The sequence below is a fragment of the Chanodichthys erythropterus genome, chromosome 18 (assembly GCF_024489055.1).
Source record: "Chanodichthys erythropterus isolate Z2021 chromosome 18, ASM2448905v1, whole genome shotgun sequence".
Lineage (NCBI taxonomy): Eukaryota > Metazoa > Chordata > Actinopteri > Cypriniformes > Xenocyprididae > Chanodichthys > Chanodichthys erythropterus.
Window position 1 is genome coordinate 25,375,717 of NC_090238.1, and position 27,115 is coordinate 25,402,831.

A 27,115-nucleotide genomic window follows, 5' to 3' on the forward strand; every position below is an offset into this window, starting at 1 on the left:
TTAGCTGTGCATAATTTCCATCTCATTTTATAGAAATGAGAATTGTATGTTGCTTTCAAACCATTTTAAGTTAAAATATTTTTGGTTAATAAATCATAAGAATATTTCAATTTGGACAGCATTTATTGATTTAATGTAAATCATTCCAAGAGAGAAGAGAATTTGTTATTAAACTTCTTCCATTAAGCAAACAACAGACATTTGTTAAACACAAGCACAATAAACCTATTAAAAATATTCAAAAGACTTAAAAAAAATAAGTCTAAAACAAATGATAACATAGGCCTAAATTAAACTGAATCATTTTGGAATTGTAGCCAAGTATTTTAGAGCGCTTTAAGACATTCAGCTACTTTAAGGATTAAATACAATTTTCATTTTTAAAAGCATTTCTTAAAAGCCACAACACTTGGGAGCAATTTTCGAAATCTTCATTTATTTGTAGCCTAAATAAAAACTTATCACGAGAATAGAGGAATTTAAGCGATGTGAGTTTCACTTCCGCTGCTGTAGGTGTCGCTGGCGTCACAATTCTGTTTTAACCCAAAACATAACGAAGAAGACACGCGAGCTGTCAACAAGAGCTATCTGTGAAAGCAGCAGAAATGTCAACAGATCGCCCTCATCCAAACTATAAAAACGTTTACGGTTCAGGATTAATGTGAGCTTTTCCCGGTGGTAAGTTTTGTAGAAACTGAAAAGCTCACGTAGTTTACTGCATAGAGCACGCTAACTAGAAAACCTTCTCACGTTGTACAGCTAATTGTAAACGACTGTTTTTGTGTGTGTGTGTGTGTGTGTGTGTGTTATTAGTCTTTGATATTTATTCAAACTAGTGCATAGGCCACAGATAAAACAGCTGGACGCTTACGGTTCTGCATGACCGTGTTTAACTCGATGAAGCCTCAATAATGTTGTAAAATAGGTAAAGATGCTCTTTTGTGTTGTGTATTTGAGGCGTGGATAGAATGGTTATTGGCTTGTGGGTGTGTCCACTATTTAGTTCACTATACAGATGTTTGGATGCGTGTAATACTTACTGCACCAGTCACGTGTTGTGTTAGATGAATGACTAGCCGTGTTTCTGATTGTCCCCGTGATTGAAATAAACAATAAATGTATAAAGCTGCACAGTAACTTCTTTATTATCATCAGCAAGGCATACACTTTTTATAATCTTGTTCTTGGAAATGTCTGGCCTTTTTTGCACAGATTTCAGCTGCAGTGGGAGCACAGATCCACAGGGTGATCATGGCCACCCATCCAGCACCGCTGCCCTTGAGGGAGTTCTGCCCACTCTACTACCTTCTTAATGCCATCCCTGCTAAAGTCCAGAAAGGTTTCCGTTCGGTACTGGTCTACCTGACTGCGCTGGACAGCAACAATGATTATATAGCCATTGGCAGCAGCATTGGCATGCTGTACCTTTACTGTAGGAGAGTGAGCCAGATGAACAAATACAATTTAGAGGTAGGTCCACTTAGTGCTTCCTCTCTTTTCTGCAGCACTCACAGTTGGTCTGGTCTGGTTAGGAACTGTTTTCTGTATCTTATGTTTTAATAGGGCAAATGTGAGGCCATTACTGCCGTGAAGTTGCTAAGTTGTTTCGATGATCTTGTGGCTGTTGGAACGGCATCAGGCCGGGTTGCTTTCTTTCAGCTTGTGTCACCATTGCCTGGCAGAAATAAACAGGTACAGTTTAATCTCTGATTACAGCTTTCAGGTAGCAAGGATTTAATTAAATTAGCAATTATTTACAGTGCCCTCCACAAATATTGGCACACTTAGTAAATATGAGCAAAGGCAGCTGTGAAAATAAATCTGCATCGTTTATCCTTTTGATCTTTAATTTAAAAAAATCACAAAATTCTAACCTTTCATTGAAGTAATACAATTGAAAGTGGGGGGAAACTCACATTATGAAATAAATGTTTTTCTCCAATACATGTTGGCCACAATTATTGGCACCCCTAGAAATTCTTATAAAATATCTCTGAAGTATATTCCCACTCATATTTACATTTTTTAGCACACCAGGGTGACTAGGAGCATAAAATTGTCCAGCCATGACTTCCTGTTCCACAGGAATATAAACATGAGGAAACACAAAGGCCAAATTCCGTTAATCATTCATCACAATGAGTAAAACCAAAGAATATAGTTCTGATGTGCAGCAAAAGATTGTTGAGCGTCACAAAATAGAAAATGGCTATAAGAAAAAATCTAAAGCTTTGAAAATCCCCATTTTCACCATCAGGGCAGTAATTAAGAAGTTCTTATCAACTAAAGATGTTACAAATTTGCCTGGAAGAGGAGGTGTGTCTAAATCGTTCTAATGCACGGTGAGGAGGAAAGTTTAAATGGAAAAAGACTCTCCAAGGATCACAGCTGGGAAATTGCAGAGATTAGTTGAGTCTTCAGTCTCAGAAAGCATAAAAATTTTTATTAAACAGCACCTAAAAAAAATCCTCCTCGCTCATCCAGAAACAATTTCCAGCATCTCCAGTTGTCAGACACAACTGGAACTTCAAACGGGACTGGCTTCTATGGTCAGATGAAACTAAAAAAAGAGCTTTTTGGCAGCAAACCCACCAGATGGGTTTGGTGCACACATGGGTAAAAAAGTACCACATTCCCACGGTTAAATATACTGCTGGATCTTTAATGTTGTGGGCCTATTTTTCTGCTGGAGGTCCTGGACATCTTGTTCAGATATATGGCATCATGTATTCTATCAAATACCAACAGATAAAAAATAAAAACCTGATCGCTTCTGCTAGAAATCCAACAATGGGCCGTGGTTGGATCTTCCATCAGGACAATGATCCAAAACAAACATCAAAACCAACACAAAAATGTGTCACTGAGCACAAAATGAAGCTTCTGCCATGGCCATCCCAGTCCCCTGACCTGAACCCTAAAGTAAATGAGTGGAGTGAACTGAAGAGAAGAAGCACCAACATGGAGCTGGAATCTGAAGGATCTGGAGAGATTCTGCATGAAGGAATGGTCTCTGATCTCTTGTCAGGTGTTCTCCAATATTATCAGCTATTATAGAAGAAGACTCAGAGCTGTTATCTTGGGAAAAGGAGGTTGCAGTAATTGGGTTCCAATAATTGTGGCCAACGTGAACTAGAGAAAAACATTTATTTCATAATGTGAGTTTCCCCCCACTTTCAATTTTTTTACTTCAATGATAAGTTAGAATTTTGTGAATTTGAATGAAAGATCAAAAGGATAAACAATGCAGATTTATTTTCACAGCCACCCTTGCTCATATATTTGTGGAGGGTACTGTATAATATTTTAATTTTTTTTGGTTATTGTTGCTGTTCTTTTCACGGATTGACTATTTAATATAGCATTTTACTTTTCATATTTTATGTAATATTTGTAATATTATTACATAATAATATTATTTTAAGTCTGTTTAAAGTAGCTGTTTTTTTGTCCCCACAAGTAAAAAGTATAAACACTGATGATTATGATGATTTTTGATGAATGAATCTTAGTAAATGAGCCATGGTGTCACATTTTTTGTAATCTTGTTGCAGCTGAGAAGGTTTGATGTGGTGGGCTTGCACAAAAGCACAATTACTGCATTAGCCTGGAGTGCTAATGGCATGAAGCTCTTCTCTGGTGATGATAAAGGGAAGGTGGTCTACTCTGCTGTGGACTTGGACCAAGTAAGCTTTTAATAAGTAGTCAGTTGAGTCAATTTTAGATATTCACTGTTACATGGACAATATAGTTTTAAATAGGGCTGGGCGATATATCGCATGCGATTGTCACGCGCATTTCGTCAGTAAAGCCGGTTCCCTGATTGCCGCTAAATCGCCATCACCTGCTTTCAAATGGAGCGGCATTTAATAGACAGAGCCGTAGTTCACTGACAAGCCACGCAATATCACGTTTTTATCGCAGATGAATCGCCTTCGATAATGAACGCGATATTGCGATAGTTTTAAAGAAATCTGCCAGTCTGAAATCTATTTGTTTTACTGTCTAATAGCTGGATTTGTGTGTGTGCGCATTGTTCTTTTAGGGAGTGTGTAATCCAGTGGTCCTCTTCGAAGAGCCTTCAGCAATAGTTCAGTTGGAATATAGTCAGAAAGTACTTCTGGTTTCATCCTATCAGCGCTCAGTGCTCTTCTACACGCAAGAGCAGTTGCATCAGCAGCTGGGCACTAAACCACGTAAAAGGTACAACATCCTTAATCCATCTTCACCTGAAAGTGCTCTATCATTATCAGGGTTGCACCACCACTCTGAGTTTATGCTCAATTCTTAATATCTGGCTTTTTTTTTTTTCAGCAATGGCAAGTTTGGCGCTTGCTTTCAGCCAGCTCTTTGCAAGCAGAGCGATCTGGTGGTTTATGCAGCCAGGCCAGGGTTGCGTCTCTGGAGGACGGATGTGCGAGGACGTGTTGGGGAGACCCATGTCCTAAAGCCCCTTTTTAATCAGGATGTACCTCAGTTTGAGCTGTTCCCACGTTCAGGCTCTAACGGTGGCTACAGACCTTCAGAAAGACAGTTGGGAATGGTCAGCTGCTTCCTGAAGGAGGGCTGGGTCCTCAGCTGGAATGAATATAGTGTTTATGTTGTTGACTGTACCAATCAGGTATAAATGCACACTTTAGATTAAATTATATCAATAATTGAAATGTTGCTAATGCAAACATAATTTGTACTGTTGTTTTTCACTTATTTCATTTGTTAATTAAGGTCATCATTGGAGGATTGGAAAGCAGTGGAGATATAGTGTCTGTGTCATGCACTGAGAATGAAATCTTCATTCTGAAAGGAGATCGGGACATTTTGCGGATCTCAAATTGCCCTGAGGGACTGGTTTCTAACTGTGAGTTGCAGTACTGATGCCATAATGGCAGTTTTAGTCATGCACTTTGCTCTATCAGCAGTACTCAGATATTAAGGGATAGGAAAAAGCCTCTTTTGCCCTTGGCACTCTGATAATTGAATTGTTTTTATCCTTCAAAGAGTCGACTGGTATGAATAGTAGCTTCATGAGTTGTGGTTGTTGTGTATAACAAAAAGATGATATTTAAGTTCGGTAACACTTTATTTTACAGTGTCATTGTTACACATCTTACATGTAGTTAGTTACTGTAGTAATAACTAGAAATTATGCATAATTAAATGCAGTTAACCCTAAACCAAATCTATAGTAAGTAGAAGTACATGCAGTTAATAATTATTACTCAGTACTTAAATGTATAATTACATTGTAATACTGACACCTTAAAATAAAGTGTAACCTTAAGTCCTTGGCAGATACGCCACCATTCAATATTTGGGGGTCAGTAATGTTTTATGTTTTTGAAACTCTCTAACGTTAACCGAGATTGCATTTATTTGATCATTACAGTAAAAGCAGTACTATTGTGAAATAGTATTACAATTTTAAAATAACTGTTTTCTATTTGTCATAGAAAAATATGCCATTTCTCTCTCTATGTATTAAGTATGTCAGGTGGTTTTCGTGTGAGTTTCCTTAAAGGGATAGTTCACCCAAAAATGAAAATTCTGTCATCATTTACTCACCCTCAAGTTGTTCCTAACCTGTATGAATTTCTTTCTTCTGCTGAACTCAAAAGAAGATATTTTGAAGAATGTTGCTAACCCACATTCTTCAAAATATATTCTTTTGGTGACAAAAGTTTTATTTTTGGGTGAACTATCCCTGTCCTATAGCCACGTTTGCTGAAATAAACCATTTGTCCCAGTTATTTTTTTACATACCTGTTGCTGTCTGCGTTTCCATCATGGTCTAAAGTACCGTGAAGATTAATCCGGTGATGTAGGACTGTGCACAACTTTCCAGTTTCCGCTGGATTTCATCCTCAGCATATAAGCTTAATAAAGTCTGAAACTCATAGTCGGTCCATCAGCCGTAGTTTTTAAACTCCATTGTTGATTCGAATAGCAAACAACTCTTACTGCATGCACTGCAACAGACTTTTAAAAATAGTAGTTGAAATAAAATGCTGCGTGGAGTCAACCAATCAAAATGCTGCGTGAACTCAACCAATCAACATGTTCAGTGCCCAAGTCCCGCCCCTGAAAAGTACTACCTCGTGAGCAGGGAATTTCTGAGGGGGTATTTTTTTACTCAGAACTTAATTTAGACCCTGGTCCCTGTGGTCGAAACACACCAAGTAGTCCCTATTTCGTGGGGAAAGTTCCTGCGGTGGAAATGCGGCTTATGAAAATTTTACAATACGTTTGACAAACAGAATGTGTTAAACTGTTTTTTTTTTTTTTTTTTTTTTTTTTTTTTTTAATAAAATATTTAATTCACAAGCATTGTCCATAATGCTTTTGGGGCCACTCTCTTACATATCTTTGTTTTTTTTTTTTCTCCCCTCAGTATTAGACCACCGTTTTACATCTCCTCTTTCCACACCCACCATTTTGCTCCCTCCTAATGGTGCCGTGGAAACCGCTCAGCCAATAAGGACCATGCCCATCATTACAGAGCCGCAGACTCAAGCTAGTCCCAGCTCAGAGGAGGTACATGATGGGGTTGAGGAGTCAGAGGAGGTGCAGGAGGAGCAGCATCTTGAGTTATTTAGTCATGCAGTCGAGGCTCTGGAGGTGGCAGAGGACTTGGAGCAGCAGCGGGCCAGTGTGGGTACAGTGGAGTCCCGCAGCCGCAGCAGCTCCATCACCTCATGGGAGAGCGCACAGGGCATGTTCACCGCCACAGAGGCTTCCACCTCAGAGCTCTCCTCCAGCAGATACAGCACCATCACTCAAGAAGACTTCCAACAGGAGCTGGTGGTCAAGGCCATCAAGCTGAAGAAGAAAGGCAAGAGGAGACGGCAAGGTAAGAGGATTAGTATCACATGATGTGGTGTGATTTGATGTATGAATTTGTTTATTTCTACTCCATATATTCTTGTATAACTGTAGATAGTGGGAATCGTGTCAACGAGCGCAACAGCTGGTCTGAGAGCATTTTCAGCCAGGACGGTGCAGGCAGTGATGTTCTAAACACACCCATGAGCGAGCCTCCTTCTGACCACACCAGCATCCTGTTCAGCAGCCTCGACCTGCACAGCACCGGCTCACCCGACCAGGACGGTTCCGTATGTGGAGAATCCCACAATACCAATGCCTTTCCCATTCAGAGCCCATCAGAACCATTACAAAGTCAAGAGACTTGTCAGGATCCAGTTAGCCGAACAGCAGAGACTTTGCCGCCTTGCCCTACATCACTGTCACTAAAAGACATGGAGTGTCAGGTTTGCAGTGAAAATGTGTTTGCAGAAAACAACCAAACTGCAGCTACTCCTGATGTGGACATGCTGCTGGAATGTACCTTCTCGTACATGCAGGCATCTGATGAGCAGGACATCATGAAGGAATATGTGAAGCAGGGCAAAGACACCCTGGAGGATTCAGAACAACAGTTTAAAAATAGTTTACATGGGGACTTTAATTTGGACTTATCTTATGATCCCATTAGACCACTGGGTTACTCCCCGGAACCTGAACCAACGCCATCTAGTGACGAGGAGGACATCTATGCACACGGCGTGCCATCCAGTGCTAGTCTGGGGGATGGATTAAACGCTCTGAGTCTGCAGAGCTCATCTGCTAAGCAGAAAGAGGATGAAGAGATGCAGCTTCTCAAAGCTGACCAGGTTATAGAGCTAACCAACTAATAGATCTGTTTCATATCAGAAGTTACTTATTTAATTTATATCTGTGTAATAAACGCTACCGTTCTAAAGTTTGTGGTTGGTAAGATTTTTTAAAAATGATTCTGAAAGACGTCTTTTATGCTCACCAAGACTGCATTTATGTGATCAAAAGCAAAGTAATAACAGTAATACTATTAGTTTAAAGTACAATTTAAAGTTAAGTTTAATTTTATTATATATTTTAAAATTTAATTTATTCCTGTGATGGCAAAGCTGAATTTTCAGCAGCCATTACTCCAGTCTTCAGTGTCACATGATTCTTTATAAATCTAACACATTGATTTGGTGCTCAATAAAACATTTATTATTATTATTATCTATGTTGAAAAAGTTGTGCTACTTAATGTTTTTGTGGAAACTGTGATAATTTTTTTCAGGATTTTGTTGATGAGTACAAGGTTCATAAGAACAGCATTCATTTGAAATGGAAATCTTTTGCAACATTAAATGTCTGCTGTCACTTTTGATCAGTTGAATACATCCTTGCTAAATAAAAGTATTAATTTCTGTATTTAAAAAAAAATCTTTCTGATCCCAAACTTTTGAATAGTAATGTTATTTATTTATTTATTTATTTTTGTGAGAATCACCATATTAAATTAAACTGATGTCATGTGTTCTGTTATCTGTTTTAATCCCTTTCTGTATGTATTTCTCTTTGTTTGAAGTTGGCTGAAAGTTGGATGGGCTACAGTGGGCCTGGCTATGGCATCCTCAGTCTAGTAGTGACGGACAGGTTTATCTGGTGTCTGGACTTCAAAGGAAGCCTTTTCTGTAGTGGTCTTCCTGACGGTGGCTTGAGCTGGCAGAAGTTTGAAGAAAATGTCCATCAGGTGGCTCTGTCCCCATCAGGTAAGGGACATAGATTCGGTTTGTTATTAAAGGGATAGTTCACCCAAAAATGAAAATTGTCATCATTTACTCAAGTTGTTTCAAACCTGTATGAATTTATTTCTTCTGCTGAACACAAAAGAAGATATTTTGAAGAATGTCAATTAATGGGCCCCATTGACTTCCATAGTTTTTTTTTTCCCCATACTATTGAAGTCAATGGGGCCCATTAATTGACATTCTTCAAAATATCTTCTTTTGTGTTCAGCAGAAGAAATAAATTCATACAGGTTTGGAACAACTTGAGGGTGAGTAAATGATGACAGAATTTTCATTTTTGGGTGAACTATCCCGTTAAATAAGCATACACCTATTTAAGCAAATATTAGTTGATGGTGTTCTGCACTAAGCCTAGTCCTGGAAAAAAAAACAGCATTCCAGTAATCCAGCATTGTTCTTAATCATAAATGCACACTACCATTCAAAGATTTAGGATCAGTAAGATTTTATACAGCAAGGATGCATTCATTGATCTAAAGTGACCTTAATGTATAATGTTAAAATATTCTGATCTTTTGAACTTTCTATTCATCAAAGAATCATGAGAGGGAAAAAAATAAAAAAAATAAATAAATATATATATAATATATATATATAATATATATATATAATATATATATATAATTTTTTTTTTTTTTTTTTTTTTTTATTATTATTATTATTTTTTTATAAAGAAGACGAACCTTCTTTTAAAAACATTAAAAATCTTAGTGGTTCCGAACTTTTGTACTGTACTGTATATATCACTTTTTCCACAAAACTATTAAGCGGCACAATTGTTTTCGTTATTGTTAAAAATAAGAAAGGTTTCAGAAAGGCAACAAATAAGCATATTACACTAGCAAAGGTTGTCGCCCTACAAGTGCAGTTTGCATTATACTGTGCATACTGTGCATTATACAGTGTTTTCATTTGTAAAATTTCTTTAAAAAACAAGAATGATGGCTCTCTACTCTTTACTACTCACTGCTCTTTCTTGCTGTCTTATTCAGTTTTGTATTATGTTAGGTTTTAAATTTAAGTATAACAATTTTGAAAAGAGTTTGTGTACCTACAGGCCAACTTGCACATGCTTACAGAGTTTTGGTGGCTATTATGAGAAGACCATTCATGACATGTAATTTTAAAGACATAGTCACTGAATGCCAAAGCAATAAGTAATCCACAGTTTAGCCCACATAGACTGCTGCTCACTGTGTAAAGAGTTTAAAAAAATTGATCTAAGTATTGAGAACTGTAAGATTTGTTGGTAGCAAACATGTTAAAATAAAATCCTTTTTATCTATAATTCTAGTTCAGCCTATTTTCAAAAGCTAGTACTTTTTATTTTGTTTTATCTGGCTGATGTGTTTTCTTAGGTTCATTGCTGTGGAAGGTGGAGCAGAAGACCATGACTGCTTATGCTTGCGGGAAAGTCACCATCAAGGGAAAGAGACACTGGTACAAAGCCCTGGATGACACAGCATTTGTGGCACTTAGTGATGACACAGCCTGGATCATTCGCACTAATGGAGACCTGTACCTACAGACAGGTGTGAGAGAATAATAGACACTCACAATAACCTCACATTACAATAACATATTCTGTATAATAACTCTGAAAAGCTTGTAATTGAGTAATCTGAGTCAACCTTTTAATTAATACTACTTGTATAAAAATTGCTCACTGTTGCTGCCGCCAAACAGAATTGCAAAAATGATTACTTTCAAACAGGTTTCCTGAACACCTCCACTGGTTAGATAAACAGATAGTCCCATTCCAAACTCATTAATTAAACCTGGTGGGATGCTCAATTAAACAGAGCAATGTTTTGATAGCTTCACAGAGCCAGTGTGTACACTTCCTGGGGAAATTAACCAGCAAGGCCCTGTCTTAGGCCCTGTTTACACCTGGTATTAAGATGCTTTTTGGTCGACCAGATCACAAGTAGATGACACTTGTCTACTTTCAACCACTTCCAGAGGTAGTCAGAAAAGCATTCAAATGGGTTGGTAGTGTTCGAACAGCTACAAAAGACTGCCTACTGACCTAATGAGTAAACATTATGAAAAGTGCGCTAGCCAGACGGAATTTAAACCGGTGTAAACTGGTATGTGTCTCCCTCATCGTCTTGTGATCCGATCAACCAAAACGCATCTTAATACAAAGTGTAAACAGGGGCTTATAGTCTCTGTATATTCAGCTGGGATAGAAGAAAGTATTTTAACTTCAAAGAAATTACACATATCACCACAGATCACAGAGAACCAAAGACAGAAATCTACTACCAGTTATTTCATTGTTTGGCCACTAGAGAGTGCTGTATGTTCTTGAAAAATGTTTTGTGTTTGGGACATTTCACCCAGAAATAAAACTTCTGTCATTATTTACTCAACTTCATGTTGTTCCAAACTCATGTGACTTTAATTATTCCATGGAATGCAAAAAATGAAACACACTAGTTATTTTTTATTATGCAGTTATAAAAAGATTAAAAAAGTATAAATAAAACCATCATAAAAGTGTTCCATATGACTTTGTGTGTGAAAAAGATTGAATTAACTGGCAAAAATCTGATCTATACAAGAGTTTAATTAAATGGAAAAGAGCAAACACAATTTCTGTGTGTTTTACAAAAGAAAGGAAATGTATGGGTGTGATATCACCAGCACTTTCATTTTTGATTATTCCAAAGACAAAAACAATAGTCAAATCACATATGGTATTTTTGCATTGTTATTCTTGGTGTTTTCTGTTGTCACAGATGTTTTGTTCTAAAGGAATGTAACATTGGGCTGGGCTTTGCTTTAGGATTATGTAATAAAGAAGAGCATAATCAACTAGATGCATTCCAGTTACCTTAAAGTCCTGTTAAAACCTTGTCATTCCTTTATGACCCTTACCAGTCCAGTACTGTGAACATACTACTATAAACACACTAGTAGCAGTTTCTGGTTTCATTGGAAACTTTAACCATGAAAATATGCATAAAACGGCTAGAATTCTACTGTTGCTGTGTCTGTTTCAGGGCTGAGTGTGGACAGGCCATGTGCTCGGTCAGTGAAGGTGGACTGTCCATGCCCCATGGCGCAGATGGCAGCACGGGGCAGTGTGGTGTGGGCACTGAGCGAGCAGAGGGGCGTGTTTTACAGAGAGGGTCTCAGCAGCTACTGTGCGGAGGGAGAACACTGGAAGTATGACACCATCAGGTATGTTTGTCAGCGTGGTTTTCTCTTAGAAGATAGCAAATTCTCTATAGTGAACAGATGAAGCATTGGTTCTCAACTGGTTTTACTTCAGCACCAAGTTGTCTCCTAAAACAGTATCAAAGTTGTATCCACCCTATTTTGCAATGCGGCAGTAAGCTTTTTCTGTGAACAAGCCATAAATAACTAGAACAATAACAAAGTGCAGTAAAAGGTAAAACTATTTGAGCTACAAATGTTTATGATTACAATATTGAAAGTATATGTAAAGTATTTATGTAAAATATATGTATAGTTAGATTACTTTTTTCAATAGGTTAGGCAGATATGTATGTTATACACCTGTGGTCCTGTGAGGCACAATAGTTTCGTTTTCCTTTGTATATCTCCACACATATAGCGGAAAGACAATATACTTCACTTGACTTGTTTTTGTACAGCAGAAATTACTGAAAGTGGATGACACTGGAAGCCTCGGACATTCAAGTTACAAATGGCCAAAATCACTCTTACATTAAAAATTTAAGTGGACAGTGTATTGAATAAGTAAAAAAAAAAGTCCTTAATAACATTGCAATTTAGTTTTTATATATATATATATATATATATATATATATATATATATATATATATATATATATATATATATATATATATATATATATATATATATATTTCATAATTGAATAGAAATTTAATAATATTATTTCAAAGGATTTTTTTCTTTTTTAAATTAAACAGACTTGTTTTAATATATATCATTTATATAATTTAATTGGGTTATATTTCCCTTAACTTAGTTTTGTTCATGGTTTTTAAAGAGGGGGACATTTTGACCATCCCTTTCCTTTGGGTGTGCCAAAATTTTCTTCAGTTAATCAAAGTCAAAACTGAAGTCATTGTATTTGGAAACAAAGATGAAATTCTCGAGGTGAATGCATGAGTCAATGCCTTGACTCAAGGGGTGGAGAAAAAAAAAAATGTCAGGAAGCTTGGTGTGATTTTTGAGTCAGACCTTAGTTTCAGTAGTCATGTCAAAACAATAACTAAATGAGTATACCATCATCGAAAAAATATTGCAAGAAATAGATGTTTTGCTTCCAGTCAAGTTTTTAGTTCCATAGCTGGAACCAGCTTCCAGAAGACATCAGATGATGGTAGCCACATTCAAATCCAGACTCAAACACATCTGTTTGGCTGTGCATTTACTGAATGAGCACTGTGCTACTGTATGTCCGACTGATTGCACTTTATCTCATCTATGTGTCCTCTTTTTATTCTTTTAAACTGTTTTAATGCATTTTAAATCAATTGTCTTTTTATTTGTCATTCTTATTTCCTACACACTTGTGATTTTTTTTTTTTTTTTTTTTTTTTTTTAAATCCTGTTTATGTAAAGCACTTTCAATTACCAAAATGAAATGTGCTATATAAATAAATTTGCCTTGCATTTAAACATTCAGAACATTTCACAATTGACCTGCAACCCATTTTTTGAGGGTGGGTCAAAACTCTGTCATAAAATACTGCAAGCAAGATCTGACCTTATCCATTTTTTGCTGTAGAAATAAATTTAAACATTGAGATATTGTATATGCATGTCCATAGTGAGAGCCAAGGTCTGGAACCCATCTGTATTGCCCTGGGAGAGAATAACACAGTCTGGGCATTGGACACCAGTGGCAGCTTATGGTTCAGAACGGGGGTCACGGCTAAAAAACCCCAGGGTGAAGATGACCACTGGTGGCAGGTACATATATGCACAATATATCCTCTTCTAGAGCTGATGGGAATTTTCTGTCTATATGCTGTGTTTAACGCCCTTTCTGCAGATGAATCACTCGTTTTGTGTAAAAATGCTAATTATTCCAAGAGCTTCAGTTTATTTTTTTAAGCCTTAAGATGTTTCGTCCTGCAAGAAATGTATCAAAATAATGCCTTAAACACTACAAATGTGATCTTCTTTTTCCCCTCATCATCTTTTCATTTAGGTGAGCATCACAGACTATGTGGTGTTTGATCAGGGCAGTCTTTTACAGACTTTGATCCAGGCCACACAGACTGTCGCCACAGCAACCAGAGCTCCAGTAGAGCGGGTGGCTGAACGTCTGCGTGTGGCCTTCCTCTCCCAGCACTCCCAGTGCCAGCCTAGCCTCATCAGTGTCGGCACCAGTGGCGTCTGGATTGCTTCTGGACGCAATGACTTCCACGTTGCCAAGGGCACCCTCATCGGTATGACACAATGAGCATATTCTTAGAAGTGAAATACACTCTCCTATTGACTGAGGAACTTTTGATTGGTACTTGTTTGAAAATGTCAGATTTATTTTATGGTGATGTTCACCTTAATGCAGGAACATTTTGGAAGAGTATTGTACCCAGAGGAACTGCCTCTGCCACGAAATGGGCCTTTGTTTTCTCCTCTGCTGTTCCAGCCAAAGAGGGTATGTAGAAATCCTGTCTTCGCATTCACACCCCTGTAGTATCTGTGTCTGGCAGGAAGCAATGAAATATTATTGTACTTTGACTGCACAATTAAAATCTGTATATTCAAGCATGTTTATTAATCTCGCTGGTGTCTCCACAGGGAGTTTCCTGTGGTTAGGTCAGAGCAGGAAAGATCTGTTCTGTATCTGGGACCAAGATCTCCAGATGCGGCCCTTAACCATACAGTTTCCTCCAGACGTAGAGATGGTGCAGCTCTCTGCCTGTCGTGACGCTCTTTGGGGTTTAGATCACTACGGTCGTGTCCACATCCGCACTTTATCAGCCAGTTGCTTTACAGGAATTCACTGGACATTGTTGGACCTCAGCCAGCTTGGTGAGAGAATTTTCTTTCCATAGACAATAGTTTTATCAGTGGATCACATGTCAGCTGTACATTTAAACTAAATTAAACTCTTGTAATGTGAGAACAGCAATTTCAAAGAAATTGCATGAAGTAAATACATTATATTTTTATATTTACAGATAAAATATTCTATTCATGAAGATATTGTCACAATGCAAAAAAGTATTTCATAACGATGAATTTTCATAATCTATACACTCCCTTTCCATATTTTTATAACAGTAATGTGTCTGGACGTTTTTTATTTATTTATTTATTTATTTTATTTCTATTTAGATCAGTCCAACAAATATGACCATTATTTATTAATAAATATAAATGAGGATGAGATTATTTGAACAAAATGCAGTAAAAACGGTAATGTTGTGAAGTAGTACTACAAATGAAAATAACTGTTTTCTGTTTTAATATATTTTAAAATTAAAATATAAAATTTAAAATGTATTCCTGTGATGGCAAAGCTGAATTACTTCAGTGTCACATGATCCTTCATAAATTGTTTTTATTTTTGTGGAAACCATTATACATTTTTTTCAGTGTTCTGTGGTGAGCAGAAACTTCAAAAGAACAACATTTATTTGAAACAGAAATTTTTAGTAACAAAGTGCAAGGAGATGCGAAAGATGAATCAGTTGGGTAACTCGGTGGTCACGCGCTATCTAAAACACGCTTCTCTGTGTGCGAGGCAGACTGTGCACATAGATAACAGCGTGTGAGTACCATATTGAGTTCTCTTTTGCCTCTTCTTGTACTGGAATGGTTTTAAACCACTTGCATGTGTATATTGGCTAGAGAAAACATGTGCAAATTATAAACTTTCACTCTATGATGGTTAAACTTTGCAGTTAATTTGCAAATCACATGCGTGCCGAACTGTGGGTCCGGTTCTGTACGGATAACGGATCAACTACAGCCCGATTAACCAGTAGGGGTGACGTTTAATTTTCACAAAAATAATGTAACCGCCTTAATATTCCTAAATTATCAATTTTTTTTCTAATTTATTTTGGGGTGAAATTTGACCTGAACATATGGTAGGGTAGGCTACAATGGGGCTAAAGGCGTACCGGGGTAAAAGGCATATTTTACTTTATTCTCCTTTAAACCACTAGATGGCACAAAAATTCAGCTCTGCACTTTTCTTAACAACCTCATTTCGTTTGACTATGCACACAGCAACGTTAATTCTGCACCAATTTTTTTTAAAATGTAGATTTATGTAGCAAATGAGATTTGATAAAATTGACTATATTTTGAGACAAAGATCTTGTTAAGGTTTTTCAGTTTTGTTCAAGGTAATTAAAGCAACAGTTTTACAATAATGGAAGAATATGTAAAGTATGGTATTTGGGGTAAAAGGGGCCCCTGCTGTTGGGGTTAAAGGCAAAATTATTAACATGATAATAAAGAGATGGCTGTCTTTTCCATTTGTTGACACGACATGTTTAGATTCAGATGGTAAACATCATATATTAAGTTGGAGATAATCACCCTAGAGATAATCACCATATTAAAAAATGAAACCAATCTAATTAAAGAAATAGGATATTAATCACATCATATAATATCATATTTATTGTTACTACTGTAAAGCTATATTCAGTTATTATGGGGATAATATCTCTGCCAATGCTTTCAGAATCTTTACTTTTTCAAATAATTTTGTTCCTCTATTTTTAAAATGAACATATTTTCATGACAGTATATTTATTGAACAAAAATAAATTATTTTATTTATCAAAATAAACAGAAATTAATACAAACTTTGCTAAAGTGATTGTTTTAAACAATTATTAACTTGATATTTTTCAAAACAGTACTTTTAGCTAAAGTATTTGTATACTTTATGCATTTTGCCCCACCTTGCCATTTCATACATTTGTAAGATTTTTAAACAAAACAAGCCACTTTTATGATTTATTTTCACACAAAATCTGTTGCTCCATCAGTGTTCAGTCAAAACATCTTTTTCCTGCAAGCAGACACTATGGAAGTAGCGAAAAGCACATTTAGCTTTGTTGTACTCTATAAATCAGATTCACCTGATCAGGTTTTTTTTTTACAATTTTAACTAATTGTAGCTAATTTTACCAACATCTAAACAGAATGCTCACAAAAGGTCTTGGTACATTAAGAGAAATACCACAGTGTTTCTTTCCGCTTGTTTGCATTCCCTCACGTATGCATTAGTTACCACATAGTCGTCCCTATGATGACGTGTTTGACACATGATTTAAATAATTTGCTCAAATGTTGCTGCTCCTCAAGGTCTCAAGCGCTGTTTGCACAGGTCCGGTGTGAGGGAATGACGCATGTTGAGCATACCTTGCTGAGGACCCTCTTCTCTTAGTTCAGATTACCTTGTCTTCTGGCTGTCCACGTGCTCTGCTGCTGACCTACTTCTGTCAAATTCACGTATAACCAGCCCACTCCCACTCCTGCTGAAGCTTTACTCCTAAACACACTTAGCTTTCACTTTCACGGCTTAATTTCCATTTCTTGGAATTGAAGAGCTCTAGCATGTTAAATACCAAGCCATGTTGCTGTTGCTAAGGGTGGTGTCTATATTTTTAATTCAAGCAGGTGGTTCTTGCATAACACGTTTTGTAATAAAGTCTGCAAGCTAAGGTCATGAGAAGAACAGATCAATCATTTAGTATTGAATATTGCAGTGATTAGGCTTTAGGAATGCATTAAACACACATTTTAATCAGTGAATTTGGTAACAAGACACAAGTTCACAATGTCAGACTCGCAAATGCAATCAATGCAGCGTTTCACTGTGAAATGACAATGCTGGCTGATCTAATCTGATTACATCAGACATATTTTAATTACACGGCTTGCACTTCAGTGCAATCAGTGTAAGGCGTGTGTTTATTGAGCAAAAGTGTGTGTGTTTTGTGTGTGTGTTTGTGCTACGATAGGATGGAGACACAAATAGGCAGAGCCATGTGACGGAGCAGCTGTAGCCCTGTCTGTCTCTGGTTGTTTGCGTGTGCGCGGCAATGTGAAAGATGAGTCTAGGGCTAGTCCTGGATGTACAAGCATTTTTAGATCGGGTACAGACTGGGCACATGATGTTTTCTGTGCTTTTAGACTCAGGCCTATGGATTAAAACTCAATGAAGGTTATTATTGGAGTTCAGCTGGTCTAATACATTGTTTTGCTTGATGAAATACTGGTTCTTTAGATTCTAGGTTAGTCTCATGAAGTCCCTTGTCCTGTGGTATTTGTTCTCAATGAGTTGTCTCGTTTCAGGAAAACTCTTAAAATGCCACAGCAGAAAAAACACTAATGGTTTTGAAAAAGGCCGTCCTGTGAACTGAAGCGTCAGCTTTGCTTTATCTAGTTCTGTTGGTAATGAATCAGCACAGTGTGCAAAGAGCTCTTGCGGCCAAAGGCCACGGGTGTGACAACATGTAAGCAGTCTATTGTTTTCATTCATTGTGCTCATCAGGCACCCATAATGTTTTTTGTATTGATTTGGTAGATAAGTGTGGTTCATACTATCTCTAGCCCAGTGAAAGAATGTGAAATGCCACATCAATAGGAGATAAAGTAGATCTCAAGTTATTTTGTTTTCAGTTTTGCATTTGGATGACACTTATATTTAAACAGCTACAATTAAAAAAGTATTCATGTAATTTTACATATAACAAAATTAACAATTAGTTAATTAGTTAGCTATTCCTCTTTTTTCTTTTTTTTTTACCAGAAAGAAAAGTATTGTGTGTGTGTAATATATATATATATATATATATATCAGTACACTATTGTTCAAAAGTTTGGGGTTGGTAAGATATATATATATATATCAGTACACTATTGTTCAAAAGTTTGGGGTTGGTAAGATATATATATATTTTTATATATTTATATATATTTATATATTTATATTTATATTTATTTATTTATTTATTTATTTAAAGAAGTCTCTTATGCTCACCAAGACTGCATTAATAAGTTTACAATTAAAATTTTTTTTGAAATATTATTACAATTTAAAATAATAGTTTTATATTTTCAGGAATCATTCTAATATGCTGATTTGGTGTTTAAGAAATATTTATTTTTATTAAATAATGTTGAAAACTTTTGTGCTATTTAATATTTTTGTGGAAACCTGTTTTTTTTATTTTTTATTTCTTCATTTTGTTTTTTCAGAACAGCGTTTATTTGACATGGAATTTTTTGTAACATTACAAATGTTTTTACTGTCACTTTTGATCAATATAATGCGTCCTTGCTGAATAAGGGCTAATTTTGAAAAATAGTGTAAATTTTACATTTTATAGTGGCTTTTGATCATTTTTACTATCTGTATTCCATAGATAAAGTGCACAGCATAAATGAGTACACCCCCTCTGAAACTTCTGAAAGTCAGCAATTAATCAGTTTCTTAGAAGACATGTTAGGGTTCTTTAGAGATATAATGTTCCAGCAAGTCTGCTTGATCAATTACCAAAGAAGCATGTCAAAATTATTCAGGAAAATATTTTTCTTATCAAGGTGATAAAATGTTGAGTAGCAAAAATGAGTACACCGTCCTAAAAGTTACTAAATAAAACGAAATAAAAATGTTCTGGTGTAAATTTAAGGCAATGTTTGATCAACAGGTAAGTATGTTGAACCAAAACATTTAAAGAGAAGTAATTTCTTGACAGTTAAAAGTGCTATATAGCCCACTGAATCATTCTCAGACTTAATGCTGACTCACTTGGGAGAGAACTGTCAGGAGACGTATTTCTTAGCACAAAAGAGGACAGTGCTACAAGAGGATTACCAAATCATTGTTTTAAGTGTGAAAATATAGCAAAAGTAACACAGAAATTCAAAAACAATGGACTTGTGACAAGGCCCCTGAAATAATTTTTAGTTTTTGTAATTGTTATGGTTCCTGAAACAACTGTCTTTGTAAACATTTGTATACCCTGCAGATTCTGAAATGGTCCTGGGAGGGTAGGGGGTATTTTTGAGCAGATTTGTCTAGTAATGTTCTGTTTGTTTTGTATTGTATTGAGTGCACTGTATCTGTTGTATGTTCTTGGTCCCCCTTGAAAACGAGATGCTGCATCTCAAGGGGCTTTCCTTGAATAAAAATTTCAATAATCAGGCCTTCATTTTAAGCTTTCGTTTAGTGATGAGGGATTCTTTTGCTAGACAGAGAGCAGAAGAAATACCATACGAGTGTCTCAGAGCCAGAAAAGCTATGAAAAGAGAGACCGTTTATCTCACAGAGTAAGATGCAGCCTGCAGAAATGACATGCCTGGTTATTGTTCTCACTGGAACTACCTACAGCCAAAGCGCAATAAAGTCAGTTAGCCATTTCCAAAGCCCATATTTACAAATTATAGATTCTGGGAATCAATACTCTGGTCTCATGAGACCAAATCAATCAATTTGGATCTAATAGCATCCAAAATGTTATGGTGTTGGAGGAGTACAGTGAGAAGTGCCTGCAGTAAAGCGGTAGTAAATCTCTTATATAGGGATGAATGAGTGCTGAAGGTGTGCTGAAGGGAGTTGTGCTTTATCAATGCTGTCATGAATTTCCACACCACTGTGTAATTTAATGCACAAACTTGAAACAGAAGATGTTACCCTTTCCTCATTCCCTGCATTGTTGGGCATTTTTCAACGTGACAATGAGGATGTGCATTCTCTCAAGGTAAAAAAAAAACTCTTGAGCGCCTGTGGGGGATTCTGTAGAGAAGAGTTGAGCAACACTCCCCATTAAAAATCAGGGCATTTAAGGAGCTCATCATCCAGGAGTTAAAGAGGACAGATGTGACAATTTCTCATGAACTTGTACCCTCCTTACCAAGAAGGGTCAGAGCAGTATATTCAAAATTATGAACGGGAATACTAAGTGCTAGAATATTATACATTAAATCTAGGTTGTACTCATTTCTACAATCCTTAATTTAAACAAAATTGGCTAATTTACTTATTTTATGGCTATTAATGACATATATTTCTCAGTTTTTATGTATATGTTTAATACATTTTAGTTTTGCCATCTTTCCATTAATTTTTATTAGATCATAAATGAAATACATCTTTTGTATTTGTTCAGAGGGGGTGTACTCTTATGCTGTGCACTGTTTGTAATCATACAGTGAAATGAATACTGTCATGGAAAGTGTGATGAACGATATAAGCTGTAAAAGAAAGTGAGAATGTGTGCCGGTGTATCACAAGTTATGTTAAGATTTGCTATCTAAGTCCTCAACACAAAGCCCTCATTATGTCCCATGACGTAAATGCCGTGTCAAGGTTTCCCTATCATATCGCAGTGTACAGACAAGACCTCTGTACAGTTCTAGACTCCCTCCTCATTCCTACTGAATATAGGTTGCGCTCTAAAGGGCATTGTTTTCTGGACACAACGTTTTAGTATGGAAAATGACCCTGGATGTCCTTGATATGTACATTAGTGAAATTGTGCTAGATGTGAAGTATGGTTTAGAGCTTAACTCATGCACGCTGCACAAGGTCACAGTCCATTTTGACAGCCTTCAGATGGATTGTGATGGCTGAATATTTCCAGTACAGTCAGGCACTTCAGGAATTTATTGACACATAAAACTTGTATTAAAAAACATGTTATAATTTGCCCATATTTTCTGAACTTTTGGTGTGTAACTCATCCCATGTTGTTTGTGCCACACACATGAATGATCAGTCTCTGAACCTCTCATGTGCCAATCATATTTCATTCAACTATTGTGCTGACATGCAAAATCTCTTTTTTGCTTCTTCATAGGGCACGTCAAGTTTCTCAGTTTGTCTTGTGGCAGTCAGAATGTTTGGGCATGTGATGCTAATGGAATGGTGTATTTTCGGGTTGGAACTCAACCTTTGAACCCCAGCATGATGCTCCCTGCCTGGATCTGCATCGAACCTCCTGAACAGGTAGACAACTATTTGACATGACTGTATTGACTGCAAAATCCCCACTGTAATGTAGACTTATACACAAGCTTACATCTAGATAAAATAGTATATTACTTGAATACACTACCGTTCAAAACGTTTTTTCTAAAGAAATTTAGACTTTTATTCAGCAAAGATGCATTTAATTGATCAAAGGTGACAGTAAAGGCATTTATAATTTTAAAAAAGATTTCAAATTCAAATAATTGCTGTTCTTTTAAACACTCATCAGAGGTTCCTGAAAGAAATGGTTTTCACAAAAATACTAAGCAGCAGAACTGTTTTCATCATTGATAGTGAAAAGAAATGTTTCTTTAGGAGCAATTCGGCATATTAGAATGATTTCTGAAGGATCATGTGACACTGAAGACTGGAGTAATGGCTGCTGAAAATTCAGCTTTGCCATCACAGGAATAAATGAAGAGTTTGGTTCCAAAAGCAATAACTCCATTTTGATTAATTTGAGTAAAAAGGTGTTTTCTTTACCAAGAAAGTGGCAAGATGAAAACCACTATTTTCTGTTTCAAACTTTCAAATAGCATCTTTTGGTTATAAAAAAAATAAAAATTCAAATCTACATTTTGATTTTAAAAAGTTAAAAACGTATTATTTTTTTTCCCAAAATGCAATAAATCCATGACACTTTTTTTTCTAAATGCAATAAATCCATCAATATAAAAGTTATTTTTCAAATGTTTTTCAAAGTTGATTCATATACATGACAGAGTTTAAACTTTGCCAATATTTATCTTATATACAGGCATTTTACTAAAAATACATTCAGCCGTCACTCCCAAAATGAATCTTGTTAATGTTATAAATTATTTGTCATTACCGATTAAAGAGTATCTGGCGCCACCGCACGGTTAAATAAACACATTTGCTGAGTACATTGGTATTAAAAACGGCTTTTAAAAAAAGCCTTCAGTGTTTACAGTGCATGGAATGGAGCGCTGTGATTGGTTGAGCGGATATATCGCGTTCTGCAGAGAAAGGAGACTGGCGTTTGTCGTGTTTTGGAAAGAAAGGGAGAAAACATGACAGAATAACACGACGGATATCACATTTTGCATAAAATTAATAAATGACATTTCAATACCGACCAGATACAATACTGATTTTGGCGAAAACTCAATTTTTTGAAAATGGCGTTTATCACGTTTTGGAACCAAACTCTTCAAATTACATTTTAAAATATATTAAAATCAATAATGTTTTACAGTATTACAGTTTTTACGGTAATTTTGATAAAATAAATGCAGCCTTAATGAGCATAAGAGACTTCTTTCAAAAACATTAAAACATCTTACCAACTCCAAACTTTTAAAAATTAGTGACTAGTATAAAACTAGTATCATAATTAAGTAGTTTCAAGTTGGAAAAAAAGCTCATAAAAAAAATTCTAAATCAATTACATTTACAACTGACCAGTCGAATACTGGTTTCTTGCTTACAGTAAAAATTTTGTTTTTGATGATCAGTTCCTACCATGACCTCAATCAATCAATCAATCAATCAATCAATCAATCAATCAATCAATCAATCAATCAATCAATCAATCAATCAATCAATCAATCAATCAATCAATCAAACATTTATTTATATAGCACAATAAATACAACAGCAGTTGGCCATTGTGCTGTACAAGAGAATAAATGAATAAATATAATAATGCAATAATAAAAGGAGTTTTCATCAGAAACACTCATTTGAAATCTTTAAAAATCAATGTTAAAAATCAAATACAGTCATAAGCCTGTGTGAAAAGGTAGGTTTTCAGCTTAGATTTAAATTCAGACTCTGTGGATACTAGTCTTAAAGATAGAGGAAGACTATTCCACAATTTTGGACCAATAGTAGAAAAAGCACGATCACCCCTCGTCTTGAGTCTAGATCTCGGAACCATTAGCAATCTTTGATTAGATGACCTTAGTGATCTAGCAGAGTTATTTATTTTCAACAGTTCAGAGAGATATTTTGGAGCTGATCCATTTAGGACTTTAAAAACAAAAAGCAAAATTTTAAAATCAATTCTATAACAAACCGGCAGCCAGTGCAACGCTCGTAATATTGGGGAAATATGATTAAATTTCCGTGTTCCAGTCAGCAGCCTGGCTGCTGCATTTTGGACCATCTGGAGATGACTAATATTGTATGGGCCCATACCAATATAAAGAGAATTACAGTAGTCAAGTCTCAATGAAATAAACGAATGGATCACTCTCTCAAACTCTGCAAATGTTAAAAAACTCTTAGCTTTAGATAATAATTGGAAAAAGCTAGATTTGATTACAGCATTAATCTGCTTGTCAAATTTAAGGGCAGAATCAAAAATAACACCCAGGTTTTTCACAGAGTCTTTTACATAAGGGGCCAAATCTCCCAGGTCGCCATCAGAACTTGTTAACACATCTGTAGGCCCGAAGACGATAACCTCAGTTTTGCTCTCATTTAAATGCAAAAAATTAAAAGAGAACCAAGACTTAATATCAGACAAGCATGCTGATAAAGAGCTTAAAGCTTTTTTGTCATTTTTCTTTAAGGGCAGAAAAATTTGGGTGTCATTAGCATAAAAATGAAATGACACCCCATGTTTAGAAAGAACAGTCCCCAGAGGTAGCATATATAAAGAGAACAAAGGACTCCATAATTCAAAGACGATACAGAAGAAGAGAACCCATCAAGACAAACAGAAAACATTCTGGCATTCAAATAGGACTTAAACCAATTTAGAGTGCAACCTTCAATACCCACACATTGTTCAAGTCGTGAGATCAAAATTTTGTGGTCCATAGTGTCGAAGGCAGCACTTAGATCTAAAAGTAAGAGTATCACAGAATCCCCTGAGTCAACAGACAACAAAATATCATTAAAGACTTTTAGTAAAGCTGACTCAGTACTGTGATGTTTTCTAAACCCAGATTGGAATTCTTCAAACACACTATTTAAATCCAAATGACTCTGCAGTTGTTCCAGAACCACTGTCTCTAAAATTGTAGAAATAAAGGATAATTTGGAAATAGGTCTATAATTTGATAGAATGGTAGGGTTTAAGCAAGGGTTTAACAGTTGCATGTTTTAGGTATGTAGGAACAACACCTGTTAAAAGAGACTTATTTATTATAGCTAAAATACTAGGCCCAACAAAATCAAAGACCTGCAGCAAAAAATGGGTCGGAAGAATGTCATGTAGACATGTGGTAGGATTAAGCTGCCTAATAATATCTTTAAGTGAATTAAAAGAGACTGTGAGGTATTATTTAGCCTTTGGAATATACCTTATCATTATTTCCCCAGCCTCATGCCGTTTTTTTTATTCTCATGTTCTCTTTGAGCAGCCTGCTGGGCTTCATCTGGTGAAAATTCATACTAGTCCTAATGACCGCATGCTGTGGGCACTGGACAACAGAGGCAATGTGCACGTGCGCAGCGGCATCACTGAGGAGATGCCTGTTGGGACTGCATGGGAGCACATTCCTGGTATGCCTTCAAAGACATCCCACCTCTCCCGGAAGTTCCGGGAGTCTCCCACATATTGATGGTGACTCCTTGATGCCCGCAAATTATATATAATGTCCTGGAAATTGAATGAGTGAGAGAGAAGGCCTGTTTCCACCTGTATTAAGAAGCATTTTCGGTGATCCAATCCTTTTAGTATTTTTAATTGGATTCCTTTTATCCAATTTAGTCTTTTTAATAAAAACGTATTTAAAACCATAAATAAGTTTTTGTATGGTGGGATGTTTGCCTTCATTACATAATCTCATTCACTGTTTTTATTATTCTCGTATTGAGACTGTCAACCTGATTCAGAATTCAATGCTCTTTCATAGGAACTTGTTGGATTAGTCATTGGTTCAAGTTTGTTTTTTTCCAAATTGTAGGACTACTGGCAAGTCAACTGGTTCTAAGCATGAGGACCGCTTGGGTTCGCCTCTCTAACGGTGAAGTGGCTCGTAGATACGGCATTACAGAGAAGAACCCAGCTGGAGACTACTGGAAAAAGATCCCAGGACTGGTCAACTGGCTCGCAGGTGAGCGTTCAAAATTGGTTAATGATAAAGGCCTGGTTTCACAGAGAGGGCTTAGATTAAGCCAGGATTAGGCCTTAGTTCAATTAGGACATTTAAGAAGCTTTTTATAAATGTGCTTTTGAAAAAAACATTACTGGTGTGCATCTTGAGACAAACCAATAGCACTGACAAGATGCAAGTTGATTTCAGCTAAAATGGCTCAAAAATGCTCTTTAGTCTGGGACAAGGCTTAAGCCTTGTCTTTGAAACCAAGGGTACATTAACATCTGCACACGTAAATGATAAAAACTGACCAAGTATCCTTTTTTTGCAGTGACCCCAATGGATGAACTGTGGGCAGTTGCACCTAATGGTGCTCTCAACCAGCGTCTTACCAAAACTCTACAAAATGATAGGAACAAAAACCATGGCAACACAGGTTCTCTGAGTGGAGAGGAGCTGGAGGAAGAGTGGGAGGTGATTTAGATGCCACAAATTGTGTCAAAGCATCCCAGAGTCACTGTAATATGAAATTTCTTTCTAGGCACTTTACTCATTTCTTCTTAAAGGAGTAGTTCACCTGAAAAAATGAAAATTCTGTCATCATTTACTTACCCCTCATGCTTTTCAAATCCTTATGAGTGTTTTATGCTCTGTTGAACTCTACCTGAGGTTTTTTTAAATACCATGTGCACCTTGTGACCTGAAATTGTTTACCCATTTTGTTTTATTCAGCATATTATTTATTAAGTTTAATGTCCACATGCACAGTTAGAGCCGTTATTTTGTTATTTGTATTGATTTAAAACAGAGGCTCCATTATACTATTCAGAAGTTTGTGGTCAGTTGTATCTTTGAGAGAAATTAATACTTTTATTCAGGAAGGATGCATTTAATTGATCAAAAGTGATGGCAAAGACTTAAAATGTCATTTCTGTTTCAAATAATTTGAACTTTCCATTCATCAGAGTATCTTGAAACCAAATGAATTACCGTTTCCAAAAACATATTGAGCAGCCCAAACATTTTCAACAATGATAATAATAAGAAATTTCTTGAGCAGCAAATCGGCATATTAGAATCAATTCTGAAGAATCACGTGACACTGAAGACTGGAGTAAAGATGCTGAAAATTCAGCTTTGCCATCACAGGAATAAATTACATTTTTATACATTACAATAAACATTTATGAATAAAATAAAATAAAACTGAGTACATTAAAATAAAAAAAGTATTTTAAATTGTAATAATATTTCACAGTATTACTGTATTTTGATCAAATAAATGCACCATTGTGAGACAAAAACATTTTTAAAAAATCTTACCAACTCCAAACTTTTGAATGGTAGTGTATCCTAATGCACTTTGCTCACTAGATAGGGAAATATTTAATGTGAAACTGTTTATACTGTAGCTGTGGTCAACCGCTTTAGAAGGATAGATTATGTAAATATCTCTTATTTGACCAAACTCATTTCATTAAATGCATAGTTATAGATACAGGAA

At 36.0% G+C, this 27,115-nt stretch overlaps 1 protein-coding gene across 2 annotated transcripts; it reads left to right on the top strand.

The window, feature by feature from the left end:
* The first annotated feature begins 543 nt into the window (after positions 1–543).
* On the top strand, positions 544–26,416 carry tecpr2 (tectonin beta-propeller repeat containing 2). 2 transcript variants are annotated; one of them, XM_067366828.1, is made up of 20 exons: positions 544–678; positions 1,213–1,470; positions 1,564–1,692; positions 3,555–3,686; positions 4,046–4,203; positions 4,315–4,621; positions 4,726–4,858; positions 6,389–6,847; positions 6,934–7,667; positions 8,396–8,579; positions 9,977–10,150; positions 11,627–11,807; positions 13,413–13,554; positions 13,796–14,036; positions 14,159–14,248; positions 14,392–14,625; positions 21,426–21,574; positions 24,934–25,075; positions 25,480–25,629; positions 25,943–26,416. In XM_067366828.1, exons 2-20 carry the CDS (start codon positions 1,252–1,254, stop codon positions 26,092–26,094), a joined length of 4,110 nt encoding a protein of 1,369 aa, XP_067222929.1. In that variant the 5' UTR covers positions 544–678; positions 1,213–1,251; the 3' UTR covers positions 26,095–26,416. The 2 variants fall into 2 exon arrangements, with proteins under 2 accessions (XP_067222929.1, XP_067222930.1); XM_067366829.1 differs by lacking the exon at positions 25,943–26,416 and having other exon boundaries at positions 24,934–25,136; positions 25,480–25,604.
* Positions 26,417–27,115: the final 699 nt, after the last annotated feature.